Source organism: Hemicordylus capensis, chromosome 9 (genome assembly GCF_027244095.1).
Source record: "Hemicordylus capensis ecotype Gifberg chromosome 9, rHemCap1.1.pri, whole genome shotgun sequence".
NCBI lineage: Eukaryota > Metazoa > Chordata > Lepidosauria > Squamata > Cordylidae > Hemicordylus > Hemicordylus capensis.
Window position 1 is genome coordinate 11379189 of NC_069665.1, and position 27371 is coordinate 11406559.

The following is a 27371-nucleotide window of genomic DNA, read 5'->3' on the forward strand; positions in this document are numbered from 1 at the left end:
TTGGTACTGGAGGATTTCATGGCTCTTCCCCCTCAGGAACTGAGTTCTGGCTGATGCTTGAGGGCCATGATAGCCCCTGATACAGGAGTGTGTGCACTTTGAACACGGAAGCACTTTGCTCTTAGACAAGCAAATGAGTCTGCAGATACCTGAAAAGCCAGCCTAGGTAGTAAAAATGGGAAACCCTTTTGCTTGGAGCTTCCTGACTGTGCTGCAGAAGCCCAAATTTTTATAACTTGCTGAAGCGCTTCTCACGATCAGTGAGGAAAGCTTCCTCGAGGTCTGCGGGGAGAGTGGGTTTTCCCAACCCTCCCCGCAGGTGATCCCTGGGTGAGCAGATCACCCACGCAGACAAGCGGCAGCTCTCCTGTGGGCCGTCTGTGTCTCGTGCAGGCAAGCAGCTGTGGCTGACACACGAGCATTCAACCCGGTGAAGCCCAAAGCCTGAATTAAGTGGCGGGCTATTTTAGAGGACTCACCACCACGCAGATCCCAGTGGTTCTCATGCGCAGCCGAAACTGGACTGGGCTCCCTTAGCCCAGTTTCTGCTGTGCATGTGAATAGCTTCACTGCCTGTCAAGTTTACAGAAGTCAGTGAAAACTGATATACAGTAACAGAAACAGCCGCTCTTCAAATCAGGCAGATTGGCTAGGGGTGAGGGGTGGGAATTGTTGCTATATGATAATCCAGTGATTGTCACTCATCACAAATTAATAGCAGCTTTTAGCATATGGTTTTGGCGCAGTGGGGAAATGACTTGAGTAGCAAGCCAGAGGTTGCCGGTTTGAATCCCTGCCGGTATGTTTCCCAGACTAGGGGAAACACCTATATAGGGCAGCAGCGATATAGAAAGATGCTGAAAGGCATCTCATACTGCACGGGAGATGGTAATGGTACATCCCTCCTGTATTCTACCAAAGAAAACAACAGGGTTCTGTGGTCTCTCCAGGAGTTGACAGCAACTCGATGGCACACTTTACCTTTTGGTAATATAGCTGTGTCATCGTAGGTAGAGATTGCAGAAGATATTTTCAGTTTAATTTGTAATTCAGGTAAGTTCTTAACACGACAATATTTTCTTGAGATTCTGGCAAAGGTAATTTTAGGTCATCATCTGGTTTCAGTGTGTAGAATTGTTCAAAGAATTGGGCGGGGTGTATGTGGCTTTCTAACCAGGAGGAATTAACTGCATATGTTCAAGTCATCTGTATTTGCTAAGGACAGTCCTGTGTTCTGATACTTGTTCCTAGAAAATTACTGTCTCTGTTTTTGCCGGTCCTAGTAAAATGTTTGGTGTGAGTTGCCAGCATTGTCATTCTTCAAGGTTCAGCGTTCTTGCTGGGATTTCTAGAAGTTCAATCTTGAAGTAGGAAATTGAAGCATCAACTTTGGTGCACAACGAGGCATTTTGCAGCTCAAAGACTGCCAGTTCTCACACTGCAGCTGCTCAGATAGATGTATGCCTCCTACATCTTTTCAACAGGGCTAAGACATTGAAAGATGAGCCACCTAATGGCTCAGTGGGGAAGTGACTTGCCTAGGGAGCAAGAGGTTATTAGTTCGAATCCCTTCTGGTGTGTTTCCCAGAATATGGGAAACTCCTATATCAGGCAGCAGCAATATAGGAAGGTGCTGAAAGGCATAATCTCATATTATGTGGGAGGAGGCAATGGTAAATCCCTCCTATATTCCACCAAAGGCAACCACAGGGCTCTGTGGTTACCAGGAGTTGACACTGACTTGATGGCATGATTTTTCCTTCCTTAAGACATTGAAAGAAGACTGGGATTCCTTCCTCAGTCCTCCCTCTCTTGCTCCAACCTTAGACTGTGGTGAATGGGTACATGGTGCCAACCTCAGCCATGTGTAATGCTGTCCAGATTTCCATCTCAAGCATAGCCCCTGCTAACTGAGCAAAAAGATATCTTCTAAATGTGGTGATTCTCTTATATTTAGCAGGAGGAAAGCAACTGGCCTAGCCTGGTTTTGCCCTTGTGTGAGAACCGATGGGATCACATCCGATCCCAGCAGCGCCTCGGCAGCAAACCGCCAAGCTAGCCACCCTCTTAAATGGGGTTGAGGGAGCTAGCGTTCCCGTAGCCCCATTTTTTGATTGTCTGCTGGGGCTGGCAGACTGCAGGACTCCCAGCTGGGGTCAGGGGAATCCCCAGAATGCACTGTGAACCCATGTGGTGCATTATGGGAGTTATGGGGGCAGGGCGATGCATCCCACCCCCCTGCTGCCTGAGGAGGCAGCTGCACATCTGGGCAAATTATCTTCGCACCCAGAGGCAATCATCTTCTGCAGGTGAGCTTTTTGAACTTCCTCCCCTCTCTCCCTCTCCTACAAAGGTGAGAACGGGCTTCAGTCAGTCAGTCATGTCTGTTTACGGTCATAGACCAAAATTTAAAGCATACATAATAATACACATATGATATAATAATATTGGATCTCTGTATATATTACTATCTCATCAATATTATCTCACGGGCCCTATATTTCTTCCCTCCGCACTCTTTCTCTACATCCAAAGCAGTCTGAGAGAGGCTGCATCAAAACAGGAGGGCAGCAGACTGGGAGAGGTTGCTTAACCCACCTTCTCAAATCCTGGGCACAAGCCCTTATCCCCATCCCTCACCCCTGAAATGAAGTCTAAGGACCTACTAACTGAACTAAATGCATATTCTTCCCCTCTTCACCCTGGCTTTCCATCTCTTTCCCCTCCCTCTGTTATCTCCCCAATGTAGAATTTTAGTTTGGAAGTTCTTCAAGGCAAGAATCTAGATTTTCCTTGTTACACTATAAAAACACATCTATGGTACGACATAAATCATGACCTGGAAATACCATATTGTTTCCCCCTGTGGCTGAAATAAAAGCTTGATGAGAGCAATTTTTTGCTGAAAAATGACAGGTGGGGAAAGGATTAAGCAGCACCCCCCATGTGCCCTTCGCCCCCCAGATACAGCCTGCCCCACTGCTTTGGGTTTATTAGAATGAAAAAACAAGGAGGGAAGAATCACAGACTTCTGTTAACCATACAGCTTGAACTTTGAGCCTCAGCTTGTGATCCTTAGCATGGGAACTTGCTTTCTGCTAGGCAATCTATGAATAATAAATAACAATACCCAGTCTACTGTCCTTTGAAGCATGATGTCCCTGCACAGCAGCATTCTTCTCAAAACCGCCCTATCCCTGGCTGCAAGCATGCAGAGAGGCTGTCACAGTCAGTCTAACCCAGCCTGGGGCAGTCCAGCTTGGGTTACGCTGGTTGTGAGAAGTGGCAGAATCCTCACAGATCCCTCCACCTGCCTAACCCTCTTAACAAATCCAGCTGTTAGCCGAGGCTAAGGGTGCTCTCGCACCTTTAACATGGCTACCGGGTATCGTGTGTTCCAGGTAACGTGGCTTCCGGGTATTGAAAGACAGAGATGCGCACCCATCTGCTGGTGGACTTCCTCAATGCAACACACACATGGTGCATTGCATTGTGGGATGCAGGTGGCCAGAACAACAAGTTAGGAACATAGGAAGCTGCCATATATTGAGTCAGACCATTGGTCCATCTAGCTCAGTACTGTTTTCGCAGACTGGCAGCAGCTTCTCCAAGGTTGCAGGCAGGAATCTCTCTCAGCCCTTTCTTGGAGATGCTGCCAGGGAGGGAACTTGGAATCTTCTGCTCTTCCCAGAGTGGCTCCATCCCCTGAGGGAATTATCTTGCAGTGCTCACACTTCTAGTCTCCCGTTCATATGCAACCAGGGCAGACCCTGCTTAGCTAAGGGGACAAGTTGTGCTTGCTACCACAAGACCAGCTCTCCTCTTGAGGAGGAGGAGAGTTCTGGCCTGAGATCCCTCTGCGCCCCTTAGTGGAGTGCAGAATGTGTGGGCGTGTAGGAGGTGCACCAAGGATGGACTACTTGGTCATCTTGAGGGAAGTAAAGTTAAAAGCAGCCTTTCCCCTGTGCCCTCCCCACCCACTCATGGCAATCATGAGAATCGCCTCAGAGCCTCTAAAGCATAGCATCATCTCCATGATGATGCTATGCTTACCCATTGGGAATAATGGGAGTTGTGTTGCTGCAGTGATGATGCAATCAAGAGGAGCCATAGAGGCTCTGCATGCTTGCAAGCAGGGATGGAGTGGTTTTGAGGAAAACATTGCTCTGCGGGGGCCTCTTCCTTCAACTGTATGGTATATAAGCCACTGAATTGGTAACAAAATCTCCCCTTTCTGTCTTTTGAAATGTTGCCACGATGTGTGAAAGAAATTGGAAGAGATTTTAAGATTATGACTTGACACATAATTAATGGGAAGATCAAAACCTTGAACAAAATTGCCTACGATGGAACAAGGAAATTATGAGAATCCCATGAAATAAGATGTGTTTATCTCCACTGCAATGTTTAACAGATGGATAGGACACTTAACAAAGTGGCAGTCATTCACAAGAAGCAAAAAGGGAACCTATCTTCAAAGCAGGAAAAGATGTCTAATTAAAACCAATAAATTATTTCCTCCGTTCCAACAAGGGAAAAAAAAGAGAGGAAGGAAACCAGGTGAAAGGACTTTGCTGATAATTCAGCAGCCACTGGGTGAGAGCCAGGGTGCAGTCCTAAAGCCTTTCTTTTATTATTGGCTACTAGATGATAAATTAGCTCTGATTTCCCCCTAAAGAGAGTGTGTGTTGGACAGAGCAAAGCCACGCTTATGAGATGCAGATGTAAATTCAATGTAAGGGATAAAAGGGTTCTGCTTAAGTGAAAAAGATTAGATGGGCTGTATCCCTTAAACTAGTGTGTTTAGCACATGACGTTTACAGAAGAAGAGAGAGTGAGAAATACAATGACAAATAGAAACCAGCTGAAGGAATGAGATCATAGAAGGACCTTTCAAGGATACCTTTTCTTGTCTGGGCTTTAAGTGGGGTTGTGTGAACTTCCCGTTTTTCATGTCACTTTAAAGATTGGATTTAAAGTGCTGTCTAGGAAGGCGTGTAAGCCTGTCTTGGAGTTGAAGAAATCTTTCCATATGTTCAAATGGAAGTGACTCTTCCTTTTCACCATCATCCCCCATAGCTTCTGAACCTACATTTTTTGGTAGCTTCTCAGATCATGTCCCACATTGTGAAGGGCCTTTCTGGTATGGTAACAAGCACCACAACCACAAATAAATATAACAAACTTTTAAACTCTCCCCATAACAAATTGTTCTCTGGGTGGCTTACAACGCAACATTAAATCATGAGATGAGTACACAACACGTTAAATCATAACAGACCAAAAAACAAAAGGAGGGGGGAGAAAAATATAAAATACAATACAAAACAGTTTAAAAGACATTAATTTTAAAATCAGATCAAAATTTAAAAGGCCTGAGTGAACAAAAAGTTCTTTTAGACACCAGGTGAAGACCAAAATGATGAAGCCAGGCAAATATCACTGGGGAGGCTATACCATAAATGGGGTGCTACCACTGAAAAGGCCTTCTCAATAAATACACACACACACCCCGGCTTAAAAAATATCCCCCTGGCCTCTGAACATAAATGTGATTTCCTGGCAAGAGAATTCCAGTGGTGGCTGGAAAAAGCCTATTCCTCAAGCATCTCTAGAACAATGTCCAGGCTTCCACTATACCATGGCTTGCCATATCTAAGCTTGCACAAAACCACAGGGGTACTCTGTGTCAGGAAAGAATTAACATGGGAGACAGTCTGCTCTAGAGCAGGAATTCTCAACATTGGGTCCCCAGAAGGTATTGGACTTCAGCTCCCATAATCCCCGACCAAAGACCACTGGGGCTGGGGATTATGGGAGTTGAAGTCCGATAACATCTGGGGACACAACTCCTGCTTCTAGAGAATTCCTGCTCTAGATCATAAGAACATTAAAAAGCCCTAATGGATCAGGCCCAAGGCCCATCCAGTCCAGCATCCCATTTCAAACAGTGGCCCAGAAGATGCCTCCAAGAGGCCCACAGGCAAGAGGTGAGGGCATGCCCTCGCTTTTGCAACTGGTATTCAGAGGCATCGTGCTTCTGAGGCTGGAGGTGGCCCATAGACACCAACTAATAGAGATAGATAGACCTGTCCTCCATGAATGTGTCTAAGCCCCCCTTAAAGCCATCCAGATGAATAAGAGAGTATCTAGGATATCAGTGGATCTGATGCTATCAGAGTGGTCCCTGATATATGATAACAAACTGCCTTGGCTACAAACAGCCTGCTTCAAACTCTGAGACTCTGCAAGCCCAGAAAGTTAGTTGGAGAGGAATACCAGGCTGGCCTAATATGTTCTTAATAAGGACCAAGACAACTTATGCCATCAAGAATGAATCAGAACTTCAGGGCTCAGAACCATCTGCTAGTCTTCCTGAGTTATAACATCTCAAGTTCTAGTTCCTGGCTCTCTCTCGCTCTCTGTGTGTGTGTGTGTGTGTGTGTGTGTGTGAAATTTTACTGAAGAAATTGAATATTGAAAAAAGAATGAATAATGTATTGTTTGTTTGTTGAATTTATATACTGCCTAATACAGAAATCTCTAGGTGGTGTACAGAATTAAAACATAATGTAAAATAAAGAACATCTAAAATTCATAAAAAGATAAAAATCATAATAGATAAAAATCATAATAGATAAATACATATTAAAATTTAAAAAATTGGTTTCAGTTGAAAGGACCTGGGAAAATAGGTATGTCTACAGGGTCCTCCTGAAAACAAACAAAAGAGATGCTCTTATTTCAGCAGGGAGCATGTTCCAAAGCCATAACATATGTACCAGAACACAGGAAAGTGTTATACACCAAGTCAGATTATTGGTCCATCTAGCTGTGTATTGTCTACACAGACTGGCAGCAGCTTCTCCAAGGTTGCAGGCAAGAGTCTCTCTCAGCCCTATTTTGGAGATGCTGCCATGGAGGGAACTTGGAACCTAGATGGTCTTCCTAGAGCATCTCCATCCCCTGAGGGGAAGGTCTTACAGTGCTCAAACATTCAAACATCTCCCATTCAGATATGAACCAGGGTGGACCCTGCTTAGCAAAGGGGCAATTCATGCTTGCTACCACAAGACCAGCTCTTCTCTTTTCTTATTAAATTTTCTGTGTCACGTTCATTTTTGCACAGGATAACGAATGGTCAGCTTAATGCAGTGACTTCATAGAGTTGGAGGAGACTTTTAAATCCAACTCCTTGCTTGATGCAAGAGATCCATAGGAAATTCATTGGCTTATATTCTGTGCTGCAAGCCGAGGATTCAAGAGGGATCTGAGTTCGCTGCTTACTCACCAATGTGTTGGTCGCTACTAGCAATTGTGAAGGCTTCTCTGTGCAACTGATGCATTGCATCCTTGCAGCTGACACCTATTCCTATCATTCTCAATAGGAGGAGGTTGCTGCTGTGATGGTGCAATGTGTTGGTGGCATAGAGGAGCCCTTGCTTTCACTGGCAGTGTCAATGGACTGGTGAGTGGCTCGGAAGCAGTGAACTCAGATTCAGCCAGAATGTCATTCCCCGCAAGTCGGGATGGTGAATGGGGCATGCGGCACGATGGTCAGGCTCTCCCCAATAATGGAGTAAGTTCCCCATCATTCTTCCCACCCTGCACCCACCGTCTCTCAACAGAGATCTTCACTTGTGCCACATCATCACTTTTGGACCATTCTGATCCTTGAGTTTGTGGTTAGGGATACCTAACCACAAAGTTTTCGGTGTTCGATGTCAAACCTGGTTTGACATCAAACACCGAACCCGGACTGCATCCCCCTCCGGCGGTTCATAAGTGCCCCCCCATTTTTAAAGTTTTTTTTTAACTTATCCCCTCTGGGGCAGTTGTCCGAGGTGGCCGTGGTGGTGGAGGAGGATCCGCAGAGGTTCCCCCTCCCCCCGCAGGTCTTCCTTAATACAGAAATAGTTCGGCCGATTTTTGCCCTTCCCCCTGGCGCAATGGCCATTTTGGAAAATGGCCACCACGCCAGGGGAAAGCCCTAAAACAAGAAGATTTCTGAATGGAGGGAGGCCAGCGGGGGGGGGGAACCTCCGCAGACCCCACTACCACCTCGGACAACTGCCTCAGAGGGGGTAAGGTTGTTGTTTTTTTTTTTAAACCCTTAAAATTTTGAAGGGAAGAAAAAGTTCAGACATCCCTGGACCAGACTGGGGGAGGGGGTTTGAGGGGGTGCCAGACCAAACTGGCCTGGTCTGGATTGGGTCCAGTTCAGACTCTAACGAAACCGGACCAGCCAGTTCAGTGCACACCCCTATTTGTGGTCTTACTTGCTCCAGCTCTTAGCCTTGAAAACTACATATTTTGTACATTTATCTGGATTCCCCATGACTGGACTTGCTGACAGTCATCAGTATCATATCCTGTGATTGGTGGTGCTGCTGCTCTCTCGTCTAGTGTCTCCAGACCCTTGCTTACCTTTTGGTTTTGATCCAATGTCATAAGTCAGTGGAGCAAATATCCACACAGCCATGTTATTTGACTTCATGCTGGTACAATAGATGTTACATCCCGTTCCACATTTGCTGGCACAGCAAATCTGAAACCATCAGTCAATGTATGTTCAGTGTAATTAATTGCTAGTTAGCACTAATGGCCAGATGCATGAATACTATCTAAAGAAACCCTCAAAGGAAGTCAATAGCTTAACGCAAGTGTTGACATATATTTAAAAGGAATTGCTAAACTGACCCACTAATGTACATATCCATTTACACGTCTGTAATGGGCAAGGAAGCAAAAACCCCAAACATAAAAATAAATGCACGGCTGGTTAAGAATATTTATTGTTTTAACTTTGAAATGAAAATGAACAGGGAAAGAAAATGGCTATTTACTCAAGAGTTCAATCTGTCCATTGTTTTAAGGGGTTTTTTTAAATGCCCGAAACAAAAGTCTTGTTCTTACGAACAGATCTGGCAGATCTTAGCCATCAAGTCTGTGGCTTTTAAATGTAAGAAGTTGTAAATTTTATAACTCTGCACCCTGCGGTCAAAGCTGCTGAGTGTTGTGTCTGAAGTCAGGTGGTTGGTGTGTTAAAGGTAGACATTAAACAGTTCTCTGGAAGACCTGGAAATGTTTAAGGAGCTTGTTTGCCAGCTGTAAATTTGGGAGCAAACGCCAATTGGCTGGGAAGTCTCTGGAATGTGTCCAGTTAAGTAGACTGAAGTGCTGGAGGTCTTTCCAAATTTGTAGTTTTAATAACATGGTGGTATACCTTGACCTTAGATATTGGATTGCTATGGAAAAGCTTTTTAACTGATGCTGATGTAGGAAGAGATAATGTTTTGTTCTGCAGGTTCTTGTCACTTTGAAAAATGACATCTTGGCAATAGCTCTCCCTTCATAATGGGAAACAACTATTATGCAGCACTTTGGATGCAATGGAAAGTAAGACCAGGCTCTCATTTTGCAGCTATGCAGTGCTTCATCTGTCATCTGTACTGTAATGCACTGGAGTTTTTTTTGCAGTGGTGGGCAGGCCTCTAATTGTGATTGGCTGAGCTGCTCTCAGGTCACAGAATGATGCAGCAGGCAGAAGTGTCTCTGCCTGTCGCGGCTGAACTCTACAGGTCTTAAGAATAGATAGGGCAGGTAGAAGCCGATGATCAGAGGGACAACAGAAGAAGCATGCTCAAGTCTTCAAAAAGCAGGTGCAAGGGGTCTGGAATGGGGAGCAGCAGGCAGGAAAGGACAGCAGTGGGTGGAACTTGGTGGACTGAGGAATGAAGGGAGAAGAGAAGGTCAGAGAGAAGACTCATAGGAAAACCAGGGGAGCAGAGACTAGAGCAGAGAAGTTGGAGAGGTGGAGAATTACATCTAGATGTGTTCATCCCATTTTCAATACATTGTCTCAGCTGTTCTCAGTGTAATGTAATGGTCGATTGAGTCATAAGTCTCGTTTGGGACTTCTGGTTCCTTCCAGACCTCTTCCACCCCATCCCACCCCACCCCAGGCATTGAAAACTGCCCATAAACAACAGAGGAGAAATCTAGAGGTTTAGTGTCCAGCAGATTGGGCAGCAGTGCCATGCCCCTCCCTCAAAAGGTAGCAGAAAAAAACAAGAGTTCTCTCTCTCTCTCCAGATAATGTGTTATTCTAGCATTTTCTTATCTCTGCCACCTCCAGTAAGTTCCTGGAAGCTCAAAGACCCAGTTCTCAAGGTTGTTGCTGTCGATGATGATGAGAATGCATGCTTTTCTACTGTATACCTACAGAATTTCCTCAGTATGCAGAGTCAACTACCTTGCTTTTGGATTGTTGTGCCATCGAGTCGGTGTCGACTCCTGGCAATCACAGGGCCCTGTGGTTGTCTTTGGTAGAATACAAGAGGGGTTTGCCATTGCTATCTCCCTCACAGTATGAGATGATGCCTTTCAGCATCTTCCTATATTGCTGCTGCCCGATATAGGGAACATAACAGTGGGGATTTGAACCAGCAACCTCTTGCTCCCTAGGCAAGTTAAATCCCTGCTGCGCCATTAGGTGGCTTTTGGGACCCTTTATATAAAAAAGCTACCTTATTTTGGAAGGTGTATGGGCTACATGTCATAAGTGTGTGTGTGTGTGTGTGTGTGTGTGTGTGTGTGTGTGTGTGTGTGTGTACACACACCATACACACATATCCATATCCATACACACACCACTTGGCAGCAGCTTCTCTAAGGCTTCAGGCAAGATTTTCTCTCAGCCCTATCTTGGAGATGCCAGGGAGGGAACTTGGAAGCTTCTCCTCTTCCCAAAGTGGCTCCATATAGAAACAGATGGAGGGGAATATCTCACACTGCTTACATGTGGTCTCCCGTTCAAATGCAAGTAGGGCAGACCCTGCTTAGCTAGGGGGACAAGTCATGCTTGCCAACAGAAGACCAGCTTATTGAACGCAGTGAGATAGCTTCTGATTGTGAGCAAGTGGTTGCCCTCCCTGGCCCCAATGAAGACAGGACATGCTTAGTTGGAGTAAATAAGGGCCCATTTATTAATGTACAATGGATAACCATCTTGTAACAAGCTACCTAACTAATCAGAGTGTGGGTACTCCTCCTGTGTGGTGGCCCCTACTAGTGAGGGCCATCCCACACCAGGGTGAAGGGCCAGATCCTGATTCAGTCAGGCTCCATGTCCTCTCACCACGAGGTTTCACCCTGCTGAGGGAGGAGCAGCCCGACCCACCCCACACCCAAGCTGGATCTGGCCCTCTAAAGCTCTGAGCTGGTGAGTCACCCCCCCGAGTGGGGGTCATTTCCAGTCCTCCGGGCCGCCAAAACCCTGAAGGGGGCTACTGAGTAAGATGGTGGCTGCCGGGCAAAACCTCCCCACCCCATCTCTTGATGGGCCGGCCCTGGCCATGTGGAGGGGGCCAAGATGGTGGCCACCATGCCTGCTTCGGTGGCCGGAGGCACAACCCTGCACTCTGCCTCACTGCGCGGGTGCGGGGAGCGGCATTACAGATCTTTTTACATGCTGGACCAAATAGCAGCTTGTGTGTTCCACAGGCAGGAATGGTAGTGGGATGCTAATTGTACTGATTATTTACAGTGTATCATTGAATATTATAATTTCGTGTGTGTGTGTGTGTCTGGAAGCGCACATAGACATTGCACATAGCACTCTGTGTGGGTGGGTGCAAAAGAGAGGCTGATTACACCCCTGGTTTCCATAAAATCTCTGACATTATTTTACATTTGCCTGATATTAGGTGTTTCTCAACCCAGGCCTTGCAATAAAAGAGAAAGCCAAGCTATTAGTTTGGTGGATGGATGTATATTGGTGGACGAGGTCATATATTTCCGGTTTGGATCACTACCAGAATTCATGGACTGAAATAGAATCTGGCGAGTAGGACTGGAAAATATATCATCCTTCTTCTCTCCACTCTGCCCCCCCCCCCGCATATACATTTTTCTATACAAAAGCAAATAGCGAGCTACCCAGCTCTTTCATATGTTCCACATTATTGGACTAGAGTCCATGCAAATTTGTTTTAAAGTGGTTTTTTTAAAAAAAAAAACACCAAAAAAACCCAGCTATGGCTCATTTCTTCTCCCGTTCACACACACACACACACACACACACACACACACACACACACACACACACAATGTGTACATTTTCTGAATAGCTGAAATCCCATTGTTTGCATTTAAAAATGTTAATAGAATGTCCTTGATTTTAAAAAAGAAAACTTTACTGCCCTTCCTCCTTCCTTGCTCTCGTTGGGAGACTACATATCCCTTCGTGGATTCAGTCCAGGTGATACTGGTTGACACTGGCAATCCATCCTATTTTTCTGATGCCCCTTGAGGCCACTTTTTATATGCAATTAGAATTCACACTTCAAACTTTTAAAGATTTATCAAATGGTTAGGTGTAAGGTTAACCACACTGGCGATGTAGGATGTTTTGTGGGACATTTTGGCTGCTCTTTGTAGCCAAATCTTTCCTTTCTCAAAAAAAAATAAAATTTAGTTAAATGTAATATGCGAAGCTAGTATTTCCATCAAGCACAACTATAATAAATGCACTGCTGTAGACAGGAAAGAGGGGTAAAGCAAATTGTTATCTATAAAATGAATGTTGCAGATGCAGGGTTTGAATTAGACTTTGAGGCTATCAGCCCAACCCAGCTTAGGTCAGCACTACCTGGGTGGGACTTCTTGTGTGCAGTGCTGGGATCCAGGTCAATCCTGGCACTGCTTTGCCTGGTAGCCCGAGTTTTTTACCCAGGATTTTACCTGTGTTAGAGAATGCCACCTAATGGCACAGCAGGGAAATGACTTGCCTAGCAAGCCAGAGGTTGCCACTTTGAATCCCTGCTGGTATGTTTCCCAGACTATGAGAACGCCTATATTGGACAGCAGCAGTATAGGAAGATGCTGAAAGGCATCATCTCATACTGCGCGGGAGGAGGCAACAGTAACCCCCTTTGTATGCAACCAAAAGAAAACCACAGGGCTCTGTGGTCACCAGGAGTCGACACCAACTAGACAGCACACGTTAAAGGATGGGAGCATGCCTTCTATCCTGGAGTTGTGAGTAAGCTCGGACTGCACTCAGCCCAAGCATATACAGAGTCGGGTGCCTAGAGCACCCAACTTCAAAGGGATTCCCCAATGCACCATGCTTGTCATGCGGTGTATTGTGGGATTCCTGGAGGCCAAGAAAATGAGTCTTGGTCTCCAGAGTTCCATGCAGCATTGAGCAGCACAGATTGTGTTGGCATATGGTGTGCACCAAAGAGGAGTTCAGAGATTATCTGGGAGGAAGGTAGGTCCATCCCTGCCTTTCCCACCACTCACCCTCCCTACCTGTCTCATGGTCATGAGAATGGACTTATTGAAGCTGACTAGGATTCATAAATATTTTGAATGTATGCTGTAGAATAATAGAAGCATAGAATTTTAGCAGGAACCTTGGAGGCCCAACCCTCTGCTCAGCACAGGAATCTGCTACAGCATCCATGATAGATGCCCGTCCAGCCTCTATTTGAAAACCTCCAGCAAAGAAGAACCCAACAGTGCATAAGGCAGACTGTTCCACAGTCAAACAGTCCTAATAGTTAGGAAGTTCTTCCTACTCTCATTGAAATCTGCTTCCCTATAACTTCATCGGTTCTACTCCTGCCCTCAGGAGCAAGATGGAATGCATCCACTCCTTCGTTAACATAACGGCCCTTCCAATTTTTGAAGACAGTTATATCTCCCCTTCATCTTCTCTTCTCCAGACTAAACATACCCAGCAACTTTGGCTGATTCTCCCTAGAACGTGGTTTCAAGACTCTCACCATCTTGGCTGCCCTCCTCTGAACCCATTGCAGTTCATCAGTGTCCTTCATCTAAAACAATTCTTGAGATACTACTTCTCCAAAGGCGTGAGCACTACATGCTACTCTGCAAGCATCCCTCTGCCATGGGTTCTGCTGAGCTGACCTGAAGTTCCTCTGCACTTCCCTTCCTCTGTGCTTCAATGCACTGGCTCTCCTGAGAGCAGAGGCGTAACTAGGGAAAATGGCACCCGGGGCAAGCACTGAAATGGCACCCCCCCCCCGCGCGCCCCCGCCCCCCAACATACTACATTATACTTAGGTTTTTCCTCACAAGTGCTCGCCGCCGCCGCCAATCCAGGCCACTGACTGGCCGCCAGGCGCCAGCAAAGCAATGGGGGGCGCGCGGGCAGTGCGGAAGGGACCGCTCGTCGGGGAGGGGGCGTCGATGCGCTCCCTTGACTGCTGCAGCGCTGCTGCACTGAGCAGGAAACATTTGTATTAACAGAATTTTTTTAAAAAAATTTAAAAATATTTTTTTGTCATGGCGGTGCCCCCCATGTGACCAGAAAAGATGGTGCCCGGGGCACGTGCCCCCCCTGCCCCCCCTATAGTTACGCCTCTGCCTGAGAGTTCATTACAGTTCTGCTCCACTTGTAGTTACTTTTGTTTCATCCTACAGTGCAATGTCCTTTGCAGCTTGATTCCACCTGGGAAGCATGGGAACAATTGTGTGGAAGAAGATTTGCAGACGAACTCTTCCCCGTAGTTAGGATTTGGCAACTCTTCCTCCTAGTTAGAATTTGCCTCTGGGCTCCTTCTATCCAGTTTCTTGTGGAGTGTTTCTATCTATCTATCTATCTATCTATCTATCTATCTATCTATCTATCTATCTATCTTAGAAGTGTGTATCATTTCATTTTAGGCCTAGTGATTCCAGACACTTCAGAGTGTGCAAGGCTCACCATTCATTTCCGGGAAGGGGATGCTCCACACTCATGGAAGGATGACTGTGTGGGACCAGAGGTGTAGGGAAGGTGATGGTAGCCCCTGACTAAGCAGTGTCATAAGAACATAAGGACAGCCCTGCTGGATCAGGCCCAAGGAAGCCCATCTAGTCCAGCATCCTGTTTCACACAGTGGCCCACCAGATGCCACTGGAAGCCACAGGCAGGAGTTGAGGACATGCCCTCTCTCCTGCCATTACTCCCCTGCAACTGGTACTCAGAGGCATCCTGTCTCTGAGGCTGGAGGTGGCCTGTAGCCCTCAGACTAGTAGCTGTTGATAGACCTCCCCTCCATGAAGTCACCCAAACCCCTCTTAAAGCCACCCAGGTTGTTGGCTGTCACCACATCTTGTGGCAGAGAATTCCTCAAGTTGATGATATGTTGTGTGAAGAAGTACTTCCATTTGTTGGTCCTAAATTTCCTGGCAATCAGTTTCATGTGATGACAACATTTGTTCACCAACTGGGTGCTTCCTTTCTCTCCCTCACTGGAAGCTAGCTGGGAAAGCGTGAGGGTTGTTCATCTCTCCCAGAGCATGACCATGTCAGAAGGAACATGGCTTGTCCGTCTCTTCCAAAGATAATTGATGATGAACCACCAGACTGTGCATCATACCCCTTTAGTGAAGACTGCCATATTCAAAGTCTCATTCTATATCAGTGGAAAATCAGAATTATTAATATTTAAAATCATTTGTAACAATTCAGCAACCATTAAGTGTTAAACCAGTGGAGTATGTGACCAGAGAACTGGCATTTTCTACAACAGTTAACAAACCAACCAGTGGCCATTTTTTAACATATTTATTTAATAATGAATCATATTGCTTGTGGGAGACTTAAGGCTTCATATTTTAAATGAGATCATTATTTAATGATGTCTATACACTGTTGGAATGAGACCTTTTTTTTTTTTGCAGCCGTTTTTATTTGTGTTAGATTGAACTGTACCACTTCAAAACTGCAAATTGATTTCTTTTTTTCTTTTTGCTGGCTGGGTGTGGGGAGGTAAGGGGCCACCCTGATGGCCCCTGGGCACCAGCAGCCCAGAGATATTCCTCCTCCCTTGTCCAATAGAAGCTATGCCACTGAGTGAAACTTTCCTCCATGGACATGAATGAGTTTGTGTTAGCAGGCGAGGGATCTTGGGCTGCATATCCCATAATTCACAACCAGAGCAGATCAGGTTGATTCTGTGTCATATTGAAATTGCATTGCATTGTTTTGCAATGTTTTTCATCTCCCTTGATAATGTATTTTTCTCCCCGCAATGCCTAGATCCTGTTACAAGGCAAAAACCCTGGTGTGGCCTGGCAGTACACTTTCTCCCAAGTGATCAATGAGAACAAGGTATTCACCAAACGGCACAGCTACTCTTGGGTGACGGTGCAGTCAGATTGCTCAGCCACGTGTGGTGGGGGTGAGTAACCTGCTTCCAAAGCCTGGATTGCAAGAACGTGTCCAACTCGTGTGGAATACCATTTGACAATTCATTTAAAATCCCCGCAACCCATTTTAGTAGGGCTGCAAGGTAGGCAGCTACAGACCATGAGGCTCTCCACACAAGCCTAACTTAGCCCGCTCTCCCTGGGTGGCTGGATTGGCCACTCACACAATTCCCAGCTTCGTCATGGAGCCAGTAGGGGTGGCGTGGATCGGGGGCTGCCCAGCCCCCGGAAGTCCCAGGATGCCCCACACGAGTGCACGGGGCATCCTGGAGACCCCCAAGGCTGGCAGGCTTGTTGTAGACTCCTAGCAGGGGTCTCCTCATGAGTTGCCAATGCGCGGAGCCACACAGCGCCATCTCACGATTGGGTAAATGTGGTTAGCAGAGCATGCACAGCTCCCGTTGCAGCACACGACCAGAAGAAATTGGGCTAGGCTCCCTTAGCCCAGTTTTTCCTGGTCGTGGGAATAGTCTCCATGCTGTGCAATCCAAGGCTCACCTAATTCCCCTTCCACTTAAATGAGGTTAAAGGAGTGAGCACTCCCTTAACCTTGTTTTTGTGATCGTTTGCTGTGGTGATGCACGGCAGCACATGAGTAGACCAGGAGGCTACAAACAGCCTCCCGGTGTTGTTCCCCCCTCAGAATGCCCTGCGTGCTTGCGCAGGACATCCTGAGACTTCTGGGGGCCAGGGGCCCCCCGATCCCTGCAGCCTCCACCAGCTCCATGACAGATCCGGTATTCATGTGGGTGGCTGCTGTGGCCATCCAGGGCTAGAGGTCTGATCACCTGTGGGAAGAGTGGGCTAAGCCCACTCTCTCCGTTGAACCCCATCTGGTGCTTTTCACGGATCAGATGAAAAGTTTCTGGAAGTTCTTTTATTCAAATAATTATGTTCTTTCTTTTTTTAAAGTTGCATAATTAATCAGGGTTGCCTTTTTAATCAATCAGCTGGTCAGAGACCACAATAAAGTTCTGATTGATTTTTAATCAGCCAAAAGGGTTTTAACTGATTAATCTAACCAAAGAATCAACTGAACATTACTTCCCTGTTTTTAGTCAAACACATTAAATAATTTTGTGCTGGGAGTTGGGCTACGTTGGTGGTGCAGTGCCGCTTAATTCAAGCCCCAAGCTGCATGAAATTGAATGTTGTTTGAGTCAAATTCCTAGTAGATGCATTTATGGCAGCATTTTAGTTTGGCAACATACATGCAGTTGACAGCGTACAACTTTTCATCTTCATTCGTTTCACACCCATCCTGTTGGGTTTCCCCTTTAGAGATAAGAAAATTGATGCTAAAAGATAGTGACTTGGCCAAGATCAACTAAGGACTCAGGCTCTTAGGGTGGGGACTGCATATGGAAATAAAAAGCTAATGCCATTGGGGAGGGACAGATGTAGGGGAGAATCAATCAGCATGAAGCCAGTGCCTTGCCCGTGTGTCGACATCCCAGGGTGGACCGACATGCTACAAGATGAACCTGGCAGCGAATGCTAATGTAGAAGCTAGAGGGAGCATTTGCTGGGGACAGGAAAAGAATGCTTAACTCTCTTATTATCCCTTGCAAATGTCTCTCCTCCACCACTTGATGTAGGCTTTTGGAGTGAAACTTCATGTTAAGGGACAAATAGAGGCTCTCCACACAAGCAATGTGGAGACCCTGCAGGAGGTTTGACGGTAGAGCGGACTTGACCCGCTCTCCCTGCACACAAGCACACAGCTTACCCTGGGCGGCCGTATCAGCTGCCCACACGATTACCGGCTCTGTCATGTAGCTAATAGGAGCGGTGGGGATCGGGGGCTTCCTGGCCCCTGGAAGTCCTAGAATGCCCCACTCAAGTGTGTGGGGCATTCTGGGGAGCCCCCCAACACCAGGAGGCTTGTTGTAGCCTCTCAGTCAGGGGTCTACCCGTGAGTCAGCATGGTGCAGTGCTGCCCAGTGGCAGCACAAAATCAGACAAATGGGTTTAGCAGGGTGCTCGCTCCACTAACCTTGTTTAAGGTGGGGGATTAAGTGGGCCTGCCGCCAGGAGCCATGTGGCTCCCGATCGTTCACACACTCACTGGAAACCGAGCTGGGTTCCCTTAGCCCAGTTTTCAGTGTAGGTGAGAATAGCCTCATAGATGGGCAGAAAGAGGTGCTCATCTCTTTGCCCACCCACCAAATCTTCTTTGCAGGTGCCCCCGTGCCAGTCATGTTGAATCATGTTCCCCAGCCATGCTCCAGAATAGGAAGAAACGGGTGTGTGTGTGTGTGTGTGTGTGTGTGTGTGTGTGTGTGTGTGTTTGTATGGGGAAATGGCCCCCCAATGGGCAACTGCAAGGGATAGGAGAAGTTAAGCACCTCTCCCTCTTGCCAATCTCCCCCTGCAAATGCCACCCTTAGCCCCCACATCCACATTTTGGCACAAAACTGTGAGGCTATTCCCATGAGCAGCAAAAATAGGGCTAGGAGAGCTTGCAGGCGAGCCCGGTGGCTTACACATGGCTAGCCTGCTTAGGTAGCCCGAGTGCTCCACCAACCCGGTTTTTGAAATTGTGAGTAGCCATGTTGCGGCTCTGTGTCTCAGCTACTTACGAGGAGACCCCCGACTGGGAGGCTGAAAAGCTTTTCCCCATAGAGAATAATGGGGAATTCAGCAACATTTTAACTTAATGTGGGGGGCACGAGGGTGGCCCAGAGTGGGTTATGGTGGGTTGTAATGCCCAGTGAGTGCAAGGAAGCTACCACCCATATTTCAAAAAAATTGGGCAAAGGGGTGAACTTTAAAAGATTTTTGAAGTTCACGCATCTTTTACCATAGGGAATAATGGGGATTTCAGCAGCCTTCATGGGTAATTTTCATTTTTAGGCAAGTTCAATCTCTTCTTAACTTAATGTACTAATTATTTTATCTCTCAAATATCTCCTTTGGATAGCCAATTATTGGATCTCTCTTGGGTGTCTCCACAGGGCACTTGATAGCAAAAGCTGTGTGCTTACAAGACCACCGTACCCGAGTCAATTCCTCTTTTTGTGGTCCATGGACTAAGCCCTTAATAGAGACAAAGCTATGCAACACAAATCCATGCCCCGCCTAGTAAGTATCATTGGGTTTTCCTCCGTTTCTGTGCCAAGGTTTTGTGTTTGAATCTGCGTTAACAAGTTCTGTGTGATAAAACCATTCCTTTCTGCACAAACAATTCCCTACACAATGTTCTACAAAACCCCAAAAAGTTTAAATATGTTTTGTGCACTGTACATCTACTGTATCGAGACACTCTGATGTGCTGTGAGAGAACTCAGGGTGTGTTGTCACCAAAACATTAATTAATGAAATATTTCACGGTTGCAAATGAAAGAGAATGGGTATGCCACGGGTATGCCCAAGCACTCATGCAACATTTGCAAGGATTCAATTGTGCAATATTATGGCCATTGTTTTCAGTGGCATATAATTCTGTATCAGTATCCTATGTATGTTTGTGTATGTGTACAGTAAAACCTCAATATCTGCGGATCCAGCATCCACGGATCTGCGACCAGGTACTAGACACCCGACCTTGGTATAAGTGGGGGGAAAGGGTTTTTAAAGGGTTGTATCCATGGGTCAGGGGTGACTGGAAATGACCTTGGAGGTCATTTTTGGCTGCCATTTTGAGATCAGGAGCCATTTTATGTTTCCTTTTGCAAACACAAACACACACACACACACAAAAAAAAACCTGGAAGACCACGTTTTTCTGCCCATTTCTAGGGCCTTTTACATTGTGGGACTTTTTCTGACCTCCAGGAACCTAACCCTGGATTTCCATAGCCCAAATCACTCAGTATTTGTGGTTTCTGTATCCCCAGGAGTAGCAGGGAAGAAAACTCCCGCGAATACTGAGGTTCTTGTGTGCGCGCGTACACACACACACACACACACACACACACACACACACACACACATATGGGGAGAGTAAAGACTGGAGCTAGAAAGGCTAAAGGAAGCAGATATTTTTCACCTAGAGGAAAAAGGATGAAAGGCTATCTGTTGTCACATATTATAAATGTCAGTATTGCTGTTCTGGAATCAGGTCAAGGTCAACTTCATCCTGTTTCCAACATCAGGTGGCCAGATGCCGCTGGAAACTCACATCAGGACATAAATGTGATAGCTATCCCGTTTTTTCGTTACCAGCATCTGGTATTCAAAGATATACTGCTTCTGTTCACGAGGATGCCTTCTAGCTATTTTCTACTAGCCATTGATAGACCTACTCTATTGAAAGGAATATCAGAGAGAAAGACCCCAGTAGGTCATCCAGTCCACTGCAGACTGAGCAAGAAGCAATAATTTTAAATGACGAGCTAGATGTGATTCAAACACTGGCTATTTTGGTTAAACATGAGATAGGTCTGCGAAAGACTTCTGCCTAAAACCTTGGAGAAGCTGCTGCCAGTCAGTGTAGACCAGGGATTCTCAATGTTGAGTTCCCAGATGTTATTGGACTTCAACTCCCATAATCCTCAACCAAAGGCCGCTGGGGCTGGGGATTATGGGAGTTGAAGTCCAATAACATCTGGGAACTCAACATTGAGTATCCCTAGTGTAGACAATACAGAGCTAGATGAACCAATGGTCCAAGGTAGTAGAGGGCAGCTTCCTGTGTTCCTAACTGGTGGATTTCCAGGGTTCTAGCCTTGCCCACTCTTGATCTAGAACATAGGAAATTCCCTTATACAGAGTCAGATTTTGGTCTATCTAGCACCATATTATCTACACTGACTAGCAGTGGCTTCCCAAGGTTTTAGACAGGAATCTAACCCAGCCTTACTTGGAGATTCATGGGCTAAACAATAAGTGTTTTAAACCACCTGATGTAACACCAACCTGTTCTTGGAGGCAGATTTGTGTAGAAACCTGACTCCACTAGCCTCAAGTCAATGAACAAATGAGATCTGGTGCAGTACCTTTGTGTATTGTGGGATTTTCAAATACATTTCACCAATCAAGTTGAATTTTATATAAAACTAAAAATAATACTATTACTAAGAAGACCTAGAATCCAAAATAAACCTATGGCAGAACCACGAGAAGGCAGAGATAAGGTTTAATTGGGGTAGCATATCGTGTGGCCACTTCAGCAGTTTTATTGCCTTGCCTTGAGCTTTGTCATTGTCTGAAGAACTAATTTGAAGTAATCTCCCTGGCCAAATAATCTATTTGCATGTGATTAATCTGCTGCCAAATGTTATTTTGGTACCCATGGGCCCTGGTTCTTGCAGACAGAAAAGCTTCTATTACATTTCCTTTGGCTTTCTTTAGGCTGTTTGTATTTGCCTTTTAATTGTGGTTGGCAACTTCTAAAACATAGCATTTATTTTAATCAAAGAAAAAGCCACACAAGTCGCAGTCGTCATATGCCTCTGACATTACTGGAAACTTTGAAACTGGGTGTGTCGATCATAAGTGTTTGGTTGGAAGAGACAGACACTGAAAGCCTCTCCAGTGTTCTAGCTTTGAAAAGAAAACTCAGTGCTCATGAAAAATAATTGGAGAAAGGAACAATCACATTCTGGATATTCATCTTCTCATCATATGTGTGTTCTTAACAGGCCTCCTGATGAGTTGTTCCAGTTCTTTTGGCCACTGCCAATTTACATTAGCATGTGCCCATGTAGTGCTAATGACAGAATGGCATGCAATCCTGAGCAAATATTGCGGCATTCTTCTGTGATAAAGCACGGAACTGAGAACATGAATAGCAAGTGTAAAAGATTCTGACACATGGCTAAGAACGTAGGAAGCTACCTTATACAGGGTCATACTATTGGTCCATCTAGCTCAGTACCGACGACACTGACTTGCAATGGCTCTCCAAAGTTTTAGGTGGTAGTTTCCCCCAGCCCTACCTGACGATGCCACCCCCACTTTCCTGATCAAATTTGGACGTAATGGAGAGCAGGATCTCTGCAGTCAGGGAGACTGCAGAGAGGAAGGGGGAACTGGCTATGTGGGCTTCCTTCTTGCATGAAGGACAGCCCACACAGCCAATTCCAGTGGAAGAGAGGGAGGAACTTATTCTCTCAATGGTGGTTCCAGACAGCCGACCCTGCAGTTCCACATTTGCACATAATGCAGGCTGCAGCAAACCTCAGGTTAGGATCGGTGAATCTCAACACAACCTGAGGGTTCAAATTGGAGTTTAGAAAAGAAAACCTCGGATCGCTCTCTGCATGGAACTGGAGTTTCCTGCGTTCGTTTGGATGTACATACAAGTTTGGCAACCTCTGGTACCTTAAGCTCCGGATTATGTGTGAATGGGAAGAGAGTGTCAGGCAACTCAAACTGTGGCCCTCTGGGTGTTATTGAGCTACAACTCCCACAATCCTTAGTCACAATGGCCAGTAGCCAGGGATGATGGGAGTTGTAGGCCAGCATCTGCAGGAGAGCCTCAGTTTGAGAACCCTGGCAGTAGAGAAAGTGAAGCTCTTCTCACGATCAAGTGAGAAGGGCTACCCTCTTTGGTAGGGAGGAATCCCAAAAGAGCTTACCTCCCCACAGATAACCCTGCTTTGGTCCCTTGGCAGGTGGATCGCCCACCCAGACACGCAGTGGCTCTCCTGCTGTCTGCCCACACCTCACCTGGCTGCTCCGGGAGTTGGGTGAAGAGAAGCGTCCCTGGTGCCCCAGTAATGCACCACACGAGTATGCAGTGCATTTCTGAGAGCCTCTCCCCCCGAGTGTGTCCACTGCAGCTGCAAGCAGCCGCAACTGACACACGATCAAAAAAATGAGCACTTGTTCCCTCGTGTAAGAGGGAGGCTGTTTAGGTGGGCTTGCCCGGTGGTTCTCACAAGCGAGCAAAACCAGGCTGGGCCCACTTAGTCCGGTTTTGCTCACTAATGAGAATAGCCTCAGTGAATCCACCTTATTCCATGTTGTAGTTCAGGTCATAGTAAATAACGTGTTTGCTTGGGTTGGGATTTTCTCCTGCCAAATTTGTGAAGCCTATGGCATGTTCGGAGGATATATTTGTCCATCAGTGGTCAGCTGATTAATCACTGTCACTTTTAAAAAAAGATTTTTAAATCATATGCCAGGAGACAGCTTCTTAATCTTCCAGACTATAATGACAGGGTTGCTGGATTTAGCAAGCTATTCTGTTCTTCCTGTGTTCAAAAGGATGAGTTGAGCATAGTGAGCCAGGGTGGAATAGTACCTCATGTACTGGTCTAGACTAGGGGAAGGGTTCATATCTCCACCTAGACCATCTGAACAGAACTACAACTTCCAGAGTCCCTGAACAAGGTCATGGCAGTCAATGCCATTTTAAAACTGGTTTAGATAAATGTCAACATGTCCTGCAAATCAGGAGTTTCACCAGTGGGACATGAATCAAAAACTTATTTCTGAAGGAGCATCCCACTCTCATCTATTACCTGGAGAGCTTTGTTAACCTGTATGGATTTCCAACTGCATGCATGTAATGGAGTGGACTTGCTAGGGCTGTGCACGGAATTGAAACAATCGTATCGGATCGATACAGCCCCTATCCGCAGTAATTTTGCGTCATATTGTAGGGGTGTGCAAGAAGTTTTGAGTCGAAAGGTTTTGAAATGTTTTGACTCGAAATGGGCTCCAGCTGCCAATCCCAAGTGGCAGCAGAGTGTTTCCGGAGCTCACCTGGCCTTGGTGCCACATGGTCAACGCATGCTCACCATGCAGATGACCTCTGTGCATGCATGGAGGCCAGATAAGCTCTGGAGACATGCTGTTGCCGCTTGGGATTGGCAGCTGGGGTGCCCCAGGATTGCTCAGGTGTTTTGGTCAGAATGTTCAGGTCATTTTGCATTCCATTCCAAGCTTGGAACAGAAGTAAAATCCATTCTGTGTATATCTCCAATAGGGAACAATGGGGAAACACAAAGCACCCCTAATTTTAACCTTTCTCCAAAACCCTCATGGGACCCTATGAGGGTTTGGGGGAAAGCTTAAATGTGTTAAAAAAAAACCTGCTTGCCCATTTCTTTTGTGGGTTCAGTGGTAGGTAGCACCCATCATGCCCTACCACCCAACCCGCTTTGGTGTCCCTAGGAGCTACCCATGGGAACCAATGGGGTGTTTCAAGGTTTTTTCCACCTCTAGATGCACATTGCTTTGATTCTCCTCCAGTCTGCAGCTGTTCAAAGCATGCTCCAATTAGTACTTTTCCACATGGCACATAATTATTCTATGGAATTCCCTGCCAAGGGATGTGGTGATGGCCACCAGCTTGGACGGCTTTAAAAAGATGACAAATTCACAGAAGTGAGGTCTATCAATGGCTACTAGTCTTGATGACTATAGGCTATTTCCAGGTTCAGAGGCAGGATTCTTCTGAATCCCAGTTGCAGGGGAGCAACAGCAAGAGAAGGGGCATGCCTTCATCTCTTGTTTGTGGGCTTCCTAGAAGCACCTAATTGGCCAGTCTGTGAAGCATGATGCTAGACTAGATAGGCCTTTTGCCTGATCCAGCAGGGCTGGGTTTTGGGTGTTTTTTGAGGGGATTATCTGCATTTCTATTCCCTTCTAGTCATAGCTCTTGGGGATATGGATGTAGATTTAGCTGGCCAGCCTGCCAGACAGACTCTGCATTAATTCTGTTCAATCCCTTCAGTCTTCTCCAAGCAAGCAGTAATGTGACAGGGAAGTGCACCTTCTTCTCAGATACCCTGACACATATCAGCCTGCACTTTGGGGACAAAGCCCTCTCAAGAGGGTTTTCAATTGCCTTCAAGCATCCAAGTAAAGCAAGGATGCAAGTATATATTCAAAGCAAACTTAAGAAAAGGAGAGGGGGAGGTTATCCTCAGAACCCATGACACTTCTGCATAAGATGTGATCAAGCCCTAACAAGATCAAGCACTCTCAAAGGTCAACTTAGCAAAGGTCTACCATGCCTGAAGTTTTATCCCATTCTGAATTACAATTATATATGTCTAGCTAATTTGGTGATTTACCATTATAACCTATGAGTCGCTATATCCTGTTGGATGATGCATCAATCTGATAACAATGCATCAGCCGATTCGATCCAAGCTAATATTAATATTGGAAGAAAAATACATTAATCACTTGCATCGGATTGGATGCAAAGATTTGATCTGTGCACAGCCCTAATCCCTGCTCACAGTCATAAAGGAACAGGGAAGCTCTGTGCTTCAGATTCCAGGCCAGAAACAGCAAGAACATGTATATGCGGAACAGTTCCTGTGCATGTACACCAAAACAGCTGAGTGTTGAGAGGTTAGATGCTGGCATAGTATAGTAGGAGGGTGAACAGATTTTATCTAGACAAAATTCTTCATGTATGATACTCTTACTGTACTGTTTCTATTGCAGTTTCTTTTGATGTTTCTGAAGTGACGTGTAGTTTTGTGTGTGGTTTTGTTGTATTGAGTGGCCATTGGCTGTAATAAAGTACTACTACTACTACTGCTGAATGTACACTAGATTACACTCAAGACACCCAGAGGCACTTCACACAATTATTGTGAAGTGCTATGGGGGCTTCTGCTGGGAGAGAGGGCTTAGCCGCTCTCCCCACAGATGAGCAGGCTATTAGTCCTGGGTGGCCAGATCAGCCAGCCACACGATTACCGGCTCCATCATGGAGCCAGTAGGGGCTGTGAGGATCGGGGGCCGCCTGGCCCCTGAAAGTCCCAGAATGCCTCACACAAATGTGTGGGGCACTTTGGGGAGACCCCCGAGGCTGGGAGGCTTGTTTTAGCCTACTGGTTGGTGTCTCCTCATGAGTTTCTGTGGTGTGGAGATACGCCACAGCATCTCACAACCAAGAAAATTGGGTTAACAGAGCGCTCAGTTAACCTGGTTTAAGGGGAAGGGTTCTTAGGCAGGCCATCTGCCTTGGAACCACTGGGCTCAAGATGAGGGATAACCAGGCTAGGCTCGCTTAGCCTACTTCTCCTCCATCATGAGAATAGCTTCCCAGACTCCTACTTTCATTTACAGTGAAAGGCTGTAGCTGGAACCCTAAGGATTGTCCAATTGGGACTTATTTGTCTTTGAATTCAGTTGAACCTCCTTCCCGGTGCTTTGGATTGTAGCCATAGCCTTTCAGTGTTAGTTGTTAATAGTGAGCCTTCGAACAAGAAAGCCAAGCACTTCCATTAAATAAGGTTCAACCACATGTTTGTAATTCAGCATGACACACTATGGGGCCATTTTGGTGTTAGGAACTAGACATTCATTGTTTTGAGTATCAAGGTCATATACCTGTTTCCTAAACTCACACTTCAAAGTGATTGGATACTTAATGGAGAGAGAGAGGGGGAGAGAATTAATCAACATGGAATGGCCCTCCCTATGGATAACTTGAATTAATATTCCCATTCTCCATTTAAGGAGAGCTGGTCTTGTGGTAGAAAGCATGAATTGTCCCCTTTGCTAAGCAGGGTCCACCTTGGCTTGCATTTGGATATGAGACTACAAGGCCCTTCACAAAATCAGTGCCTGAATTGACCCCTTAAGGGAAAAAGGGGGCATGGCTCAGTAGAAGAGCAACTGCATGGAGAAGGTTCTACGTTCAGTCCCTGGCATCTCCAGGTAGTACTGGGAGAAACTCTTGCCTGTAACTTCAGAGAGCCATTGCCAGTCAATGTAGACAACACTGAGCTAGATGGACCAATGGTATAAGGCAGGATCCTATACTGTTCTTCTCCTATACATTGGGGAATGGTCTCCAAGCCTCAGTACCTGTCCAGTCCCATCCCATGGCATAGATCCCAGGAGGTCTGGTGGCTGATGAAGCAAGGCAGGATAAATTGGAATAGCACCATGGACAGTTCTATGGGATACAATGATGCTCAACAACCAGAGGCAGACTTAAATACCTCTGAGTCAGTCTGTCTCTACTGATTTCCAGCACCTTGCCTAGAGAGTATCACTCTTCAAGGGGCAGACCTCTGACCTGGTGTCTGGAACAACACCTTCTCTCCAGTCGATCCCACCTCACCTGTCTGATATCTGATGTACAGGTATTAGGGAGGGTGATGGAAAGGGAGGAGTTGGATCCCCTGGGGGATCAGGTTCAGAGAGTGCCATTTCAGGGGGTTCAGGGAGCTGCCTTGAGGGGCTCTGTCTTTGTGCATCTCCTACGTTCCAGCTTGGTG

The 27371-nt window shown here is 46.1% G+C and overlaps 1 protein-coding gene across 1 annotated transcript in view; it reads left to right on the top strand.

The window, feature by feature from the left end:
- The window catches only part of ADAMTS18 (ADAM metallopeptidase with thrombospondin type 1 motif 18), a 159134-nt gene that overhangs the window by 105297 nt on the left and 26466 nt on the right, over positions 1-27371 (top strand). The window contains exons 17-18 of the mRNA XM_053271592.1: positions 16058-16199; positions 19185-19311. Of these exons, the coding sequence (XP_053127567.1) occupies positions 16058-16199; positions 19185-19311 (269 nt within the window). The remainder of the gene's footprint in view (positions 1-16057; positions 16200-19184; positions 19312-27371) is intronic.